Below are 8,322 nucleotides of genomic sequence, written 5' to 3'. Positions count from 1 at the left end.
TAGGATCCATAAGCTCGGTAAAGAATGATTTTGCAATATCAACTCCTGCTAATCTGAATCGATTGGAATCATATTCACTGGCATCCATCTCCAACCACTCTGTAAATCTTTGCATCAATCCAATGTCTTGATTAACATAATGGAAGGGACACCTTCGTGTATTCTTTCCTACTTTCCAATCTTGCCCCCTTTGCTTTTTTTATGAACTACATAAGGAGATCTTAACCAAATACTCTCCATATGAATCCTTTTCCCTTTTTTATCTGGTTTTCCTTTTGCTTTCTCTTCCTGCTGTTCAGCAGCAGGGGAAACACTATAGCCATCGTGGCAAAAGCTTGACCAACTCCCTGCTGTTCACAGCGTTCTTGTGCCTCTTCACGAACAACAACAGCAGCAGAATTACCTTCTGAATCAGTCCCTTGTGTACTACCAAGTGAAAATGAACATAAATTGAAGTTGGGGATATCACTTGTGTCATACATAGGAGAACTGGAAATCTTCCTTCTCTTAGGTTTTGGAAGAAGTTCTGATGCATCAGATGAGATCTGCAAAAGCAAGGAAAAATATAAACATAAATAAAACTGATAGAAAACACACATTAGGCAAAAAAATAGCTTGTAATCGAATTGCAGAAAATAACTATCTGGTCTAAGTATTATGACACAGATGGTGTTTGCATTCCAACAGATCCTGTATCTTCATGCAAAAAAAAATACTCCCTCCGTTCCAATTTATGTGAACCTGTTTGACTGGGCACGGAGTTTAAGAAAAAAAGAAGACTTTTGGAGTTTGTGGTCCAAAACAAGTTTAAAATAGGCCCATAGTATTTGTATGGTTATAAAAGCTTCTCATTGAGGATAGAATTGTAAGTTTAAGCTAAATTGTTTCCAAATTTAGAAAGGGTTCATTCTTTTTGGAACGGACCAAAAAGGAAATATGTTCACATAAATTGGAACGGAGGGAGTAAAAAAATAAATAAATAAATAATACTGACTAAATTTTATAAAATATTACCAACACACTTCACACTTGTCTGTGAGGCAACAGGTGTGAATATATGTATTTCTCCTTTTTCATATAGTTGCACAAGCTCACCAAATTCTTTTTGAGCTTCCTCGAGTCTTTATGAAAAATCATTCAAAAGCATAAAAAAGAAAATAAAGTATGTAAAATTTCAAACTGTAAAAAAATATACTTCGATCAAATATAATAAAATCATGATCTATAGAATACCTTGACATTTGTCTTCTACTGCGGTTTCCCCAGGCTGCATGCCTTTGTCGATATCAGCATTTCCAGCTTCATTTAATTGTGAACCAACGTCGACAAGCATTGGAGTATTCTCTGGAAGGTTTTTCTTAACTCTACCTTCATTCAATTCAGCATCATCAAAGAGTTTTTGAGTTGTGTCAATTGAAGCACAACTAGTTTCAACTACCACTGCATATTTATAAAGAGGGGGAATATATCAACTAGTTTTTCAACATAGAAAAAATTTATACCTGTAGTGAAAATTTCACTATAGGATATTATAAAAAAATAGTTAAAACTTTAACTCTAAGAAGGCTGAAGTTAGCCAGTAACAAACAAAAACTTTGACAGTTACAAAAAAAAAACTTCAGCTCTAGAGCTAAAGTTCGACAGTTACAAAAACAAAAACTTCAGCTCTATAGCTGAAGTTCACCAGTTACAAACCAAAACATTCAGCAAAAAAACATGTTATAGTTTTTACAAAAAACACAAACACATGAAACAAAACTTCAGCTCCTATGTAAGGTATCATTGAAATATTATAAACTTCACACTTTGTACCTGTAGTAACAATTTCCTGTCTATCACCACCTAGAAGTTCTTTGCAAATAGCTAGTAATCCTGTATACCGATCGTCTTTCCTAATAGTGCTAGACACATCACTCCCTTTCAGTTCTAAAGTACAAATAGGTGCTTGATCTCCATCGCCAAACAAATTGCCTTTCCCAATATCACTTTCCAAAGCACAACTCGGTGCATGTTCTTCAGTACCAACAACTTGATCATCTGCACCTTTCTCAGTTGTTAACTCTTCATCATTTCCATCTTTACTCTATCTACAAACACTTGATTGTTCCTCTCCACCTTGTTGTTGAACTTGTTCATCGCCTTCAACAGCCGCTTCATTATGTGTAGCATTATTATCTGTGACTTTATGCAATGCATCATGAGCAGTATGTTCTTCAGTCTCAACAACTTGATTATCTGTACCTTCCTTGCTTCAAATATTCTCAGTTGATAACTGTGTTTCATCATTTCCATCTCTGCTCAATCTATCAGCACTGGAACGTTCCTCTTCAACTTGTTCTTGAACATGTTGATCGCCTTCAAAAGCCGATGGATGTTCGTAATAGTCGTTCATCCTATCATATTCTCGATGCTTACTCAAATCAAAATTGTCATCGTCCATTCTATTTGATTTGTTGACAATCGTAAACAACTGTTCAAACTTCTCATCGAAATATTCCTAGAAAAACAATTACTAACAATGATTAATCTAAATAACATCAGCACAAATAAAAAGACTTCTCTATAAATTAGCTTACATTTACTTTTACAAAAACCACATCCACAATAGCAGATCGCTCCTCCTTTTTAAACTTATCGAAAACTTCGTTCACGATCGTGCTTCTTTCTTTTTCTGTATGCCTTTGAACCTCCGTCGTTAACCTTTAGAATAGATACACAACAAATATTCAGATATAGAAGAAAACTTCAGCTCAAAAACATGTTGTAGTTTAATAAAAACAAAACCAAAAAACTTCAGATCAAAACTTACATAACATATTGTCTCAACTAATTCATTGTCATCAAAGTCAGATGTAGAAGAGGTAGAATGACTCTGGGTACGAGATGCGTCGCCAATAAAAGGAGTTCGATTCGGTTCTTTTGATCGATTTCGACTACGTGGTGATTCACCAATGACATGAGTTTGATTCGCTTCTTTTGATCAACTCAGAGTACGTGGTGATTTACCAATGACAGGAGTTCGATTCGCTTCTTTTGATCGACTCAGAGTACGTGGTGATTCACCAGTTGAAGAAACTGCATTAACTACCTTTGAACGAATCCAGCTGCATGGTAATTGCCCAATTAAAGGCATTGAATTCAATTCTTCTTCTGTAGGAATTATATCCAATACCCTAAAGTTGCGATATCTCTGTTTAATACAAAAAATTATATTATGAGGAGAAAAAAACTAATACATCAACATATCAACACATAGACAAAAAAAAGTAATTTACTTTATGAGTACTGAACATATAATAAAGTTCGGAAAATTTAGGCTCTCCCACACATACATAACGTAACATCCTGGGGATCTGAGGGGTATCAAGGTACTCATCCTCTCTTATATACGTCTTTCGAACATCTGGGAAGTGCTCATAGAACCAAGCATATAACGGATATGGAAATCCACCAAGTTTATACTCAGTTGTATGGAATTTGTTCTTCTTGTCCAATGCATGTTTTAGTGAATAAATGAGCTTCTCATATGCCACATTACCCCAAGGATATTCAGCACAAACCTTATCATCTTCAACAATAGATGCATACTCCTACATCACAGATGACTCGGTATTTTTTCCAAACAAAATAGACTCTACAACAAGCATAAGCTTAACTGCATCATCATCACCCTCATACGTGTACATGATTCACAACATTCTTTGAAATTTCATTGTGAGTCATAAAACTTCGAATATCCTTCAAAGTCACACCCTTGGACTTACCAAAATAGCGCTTCCGAATATTGCTCTCTCGATTAATTGGTTTTTCAACATTATATGTTGTGATCCGCAAACCACACATAATGTGAAAGTCTTCAAGGGTGAAGGAAACATCATGGCCAAAAATCTTGAAACTAATAGAGTCTCAATCATTCGTGAATATTCGAGAAAGACATAGACAATGAGCCAACTTCATGCTACATTTGAAATTCTCCATAGCTATAATGTATCTAAATGTACCATTATTAAGCTTATCCCGTTGTGTAGGAGTCAAGAAAGTTGCAATTAATATCTTCAAATCATGGTTCCCCTTCCAGTAACCCTTAGAGTTAAACCAATCTCCAAACTCAAAATATCTTTGTCCTGGTCTTGTAGGTGGAGGAGCAGGGACATAAGCACCTGGGGGTATTATAGGTTGTCTAGGTGCTTTAGGTGTTTTGCCTTCTTTAGATGAATTAGGATATTTAGGTGCTTTAGGAGCCATCTGTTCAAAAAAAGTAAAAGATACAAAAAATAACATCGGGACATTATCAAAAAGATCAGTTAAAAGTTCAATACTTAAGAAGGCTAAAGTTCGACAGTTACAAAGACAAAAACTTCAGCCCTAGAGCTGAAGTTCGACAGTTATAAAACAAAAACTTCAGCTCTAGAGATGCGACAGTTACAAAAAAAACATCAGTAACAAACACAAAAACTTCAGCTCCTAAAGCTGGACTTCACCAGTTACAAACACAAAAATTTCAGCTCCTAAAGCTGGGCTTCACCAGTTAGAAAACACAAAAACTTCAGCTCCTAAAGCTGAACTTCACCAGTTACAAGAACAAAACATTCAGCAAAAAAACATGTTGTAGTTTTTACAAAAAACAAAACACAAATTCAGATCCAAAAATAATGCCAAAACATGAAAAAAAAAACTTCAACTCCTATCTAAGGTATTATTGAACTATTATAAACTTCACACTTCAATAGTATCATCTGTTTAACTCTCAAAAATTTTAAAACTTTGGATGTCTAATCACAGAAGAATTTATAGAATTTTCATCAATAACATAAACACTCGTTCAAAAAACCTAAAAACACAATCGTAAAAGTAAAACTAATGCACTTATCAAACTAAACCCTAAGAAAATATTTTATCATAAATACATGACTATCAAGACCAAAATCAGAAATTAAATCGTAAAATAAAACCTAGAAAGATAATGCAATGTACCTGCGATTAAATCGTAATGTGGGAACAATGACGACTAGCAGTTGAAAAATCAAAACAACGACGAAAACCATTTGATTTCAGAAAAGAACAAATCAAAAAACGCGAATAACGGGAGAGAAAGACAAAGACAGTAGAGGACTAGTGTATACTTGGAGAGAAAGTAGTCTTTTAATAAATATGGGTAAAATAGTCTTTTCAAATGGCTTTTAACACAAAAACGGGTACGGGTGAAACAGAAAGACAAAGCAGCTACAGGTTAAAAAGGAGCGCCCAAATAGGGAAACACATGCAATGTTTACAATTATTTTTCAATTACCAGCCCGAAAATTTGCTAGCCCGTACTATATTTACTTAAAAATACACTTTTGGAGGTATTTTTAAATTTTTGTAGGTGATTTGAAGCGAAAATTTTGAAAAAATAGCTTATTGGAGTTTTTCAAATTTTCAAAAAATTTAGAAATTCAAGATCAAGTGAAATTTGAAATATTTATTGCCACGAAAAAAAATGTGAAACAATTCCTAAAAGTAAAAGTAAAAACAAAAAAATATATGGCCAAATGGCCCTGATAAATTTTTTCATTCATTTAAAAAAAATCAAAACAGTAAAATCTTTTCTATATTCCGAGAGAGATTGAGAGAGAAACTGAGAAAGACAGGTATACACAGTGAACCATGGAGAAGTATTTTTCCACTGTTGCAAACGTTAATAGCAAAATAGCTAAATGGTAATGCTCATCAGATTCAGAGGCAAAGCAGCTCTAGCTCTATCCGCTCACAGTTCCAAATTTCACTGCAATGGCTACGGACACCTCCTTTCCTTATATTGTTTCAGATCTCAATTTCTCTACTCAACAACCTCTACCCGTAATCGTATCTCAACCCATTTCTTGATTAAATACCTGGTTGATTCTATAGGGTTCTCAAAAAAGGAAGCAGTTTGTACGTCTTCCAAGCTAACTCCACAGAAAACCTTTAAAAAAATCCCGATTTACTCCTCAATTTCTTGATACAAACCGGTTTTGACAAGAGCCAGATTAAAAAATTGGGTTTTCGAGCACCCATATTGCTATACCGTGATGTTTTCAGAACCCTAATACCCAAACGCTAGTGCCTTATGGATCTCGGGTTATCCGGGTCGGACCTGGTGAGTGTAATTGCAAAAGATCCTAATATTTTTTAGAGAAGTTTAGATACTCATTTAAGACCTACCATTGGTTGTCTTAGGAGAATTTTTGGTAGCGATGAAGATGTAGTTAAAGCTATAAAGAGAGTTGTTTGGTTGCTCTCTTTTGGTACCCATCATATTATGGAGACTAATGTTTTGTTGTTGAGAAACTATGGTTTTTCTGATATGATGATAAAAAAAATTGTGCTTAGAAATCCTAATTCTATTACACAAAAGCCTGAGTGGTTTAAGGATTTTTTGCATAAGGTGGAGAAGGATTTCCGAGTTACGCCTGACTCCGCTACTTTTCTATATGGATTTCGTGCATTAGCCTGTCAAAAGCAGTCTACGCTGGAAAAGAATATTGGAATTTTCAAGAGTTTTGGATGGTCCGATGATCAAATAGTCGAGATGTTCAGGAAGCTACCTCATTGTGTTACTTTCTCAGAGGTTAGAATTGAGAAAGCATTGAATCTTTACATGAAGGAGCTCAGTTTTGAACCTGCTTACTTGGCTTCTCGTCCTGCATTGTTGGCCTGTAGTATGGAAAATAAGGTGGTACCTCGGATGCAAGTCTTGAATATTTTGGATGAAAAGAAGCTTGAGAGGAGAAAGTTGGCTCTTTATCCTGTTCTTATGTTAACAGAGTCGAAGTTCATAGACTATTTTGTTCTACCCTACAAGGATCAGATACCTGATCTGCATGAATCGCACAAAAAACTTGTGACTTCTTAGTGCTTGAAGATATTCACTTTATATATATTGATAGGATGATGGTATGAGCTGAGCTTAAAGAAAGAAGTGAGGTTTTATATAGCCGACTCCAACTTATTTAGGCTTGAGCCGTAGTTGTTGTGTTGGCTCAAAAATGTCCTGTTCATTTTGCATTATTTGATAATATACCTAATTGGTTAGTTCTGAAAAGTGAGAAACCAGAAAATGGGAGGTTCTATATTATCCGTTATTAAACTAATAATCGCGGGGCAAGAACAACGAATTGTGTACCTTATTGATGCACCGGAAACCGTTGAACTCACCACTGAAACAATTGCCCCAAATTGAACTTTGAATCAAAAGGAAACAAAGTTAATCTTCCACCAATTAGATGCCCTTACTTGTGTGTGTTTTTCGTTAGGAGAAGAAGAGAGTCAGAGAAAATTCTTACGATGCTCTGTTCTATATTGTTTCTTCAGATAAATAGGGAGAGTAATAGCGGTTAAGGAAGATAACCCACCACTCACCCCTTTTGCATGTTCAGTTTAGTGGGTGTTTGTGCTCTAGTGGTAACTTCCCTTTAACCTCTCTCCCTTATCTCTCCTAACCGGGCCGGGTCAGCCCACATGGAGTGACCCATGACCCATAATCCAACATCTCCCACTTCCCTCATAGTGGGCTAGACCGATGTTTTTGACACATTTTTCATACAAGCAAATAGTTGGTGCGACCTGCGAGCACAAAGAGCTGTAAAATTCCAAAACCAATTAAAGGTTGTACTAAAGCTCTATGTAGAAATCCAATTACAAATGTAAAGGATTCACTACTAGCATGAGGATATTATTACTTGCAATATCCCAGACATCATTCGCTATTGCAGTAGCTACTTATTCTATCCCTCATCCTCGAAAGAGGCAAACTCGAGTTCATGTTTAACTTTGTATCCACAATTACACCCAATACCCTCATGGTAAGTGTAATGGTCGACCTATGAATACAAGTTAAATTACTAAATTTTAGTCGGCTTCCCTCTCTACTTGAATCTTTCCATTCCAAATCAACTGCTTTCCTAGACATGCACTGCATTGTCGAATCAATCATGGCTATTAGTGGCATGCTAAAATAGCAACACCGATTGGCACTTCAAGAGACTGTAAAAGGTCAAAGGGTATTTCAATAAAAGTTACTCTAACTTCTTTGGGATCCCACACAATGAAGAAGCAGGGATTCATTCTTCCATTATCCCATGGTCGATAGCACATGTGGTATGAAACACATGTCACAGTGTTCTTACCTTATATTAGCGCGTGTGTCTTATTATTTTATTCATCCAACACCGTACAGATCTTGGTATAGACACCTTCAAGTGTCTAACCCGAGTTTTTTACTTCAATAATCCTCAAACCATCTTCTTAGAGAAACTCGTATCTGGCTTACAAAACAAGTCATAATCTGTCATGACCCAAACC

The 8,322-nt window shown here is 35.6% G+C and overlaps 1 protein-coding gene across 1 annotated transcript; it reads left to right on the top strand.

Moving 5' to 3' along the window:
- Positions 1-5,646: 5,646 nt before the first annotated feature.
- Positions 5,647-6,874, top strand: LOC104241104 (uncharacterized). Its single transcript, XM_009796020.2, has 2 exons — positions 5,647-5,699; positions 6,199-6,874. The coding sequence occupies exons 1-2, from the start codon at positions 5,647-5,649 to the stop codon at positions 6,872-6,874; spliced, it is 729 nt and encodes a 242-aa protein (XP_009794322.2).
- The last annotated feature ends 1,448 nt before the right edge of the window (positions 6,875-8,322 follow it).

This window comes from Nicotiana sylvestris, chromosome 4, assembly GCF_000393655.2.
Source record: "Nicotiana sylvestris chromosome 4, ASM39365v2, whole genome shotgun sequence".
In the NCBI taxonomy this organism is placed as follows: Eukaryota; Viridiplantae; Streptophyta; class Magnoliopsida; order Solanales; family Solanaceae; genus Nicotiana; species Nicotiana sylvestris.
The sequence above is the reverse complement of the archived record's forward strand: the minus strand, read 5'-3'. Positions and strand labels throughout refer to the sequence as shown.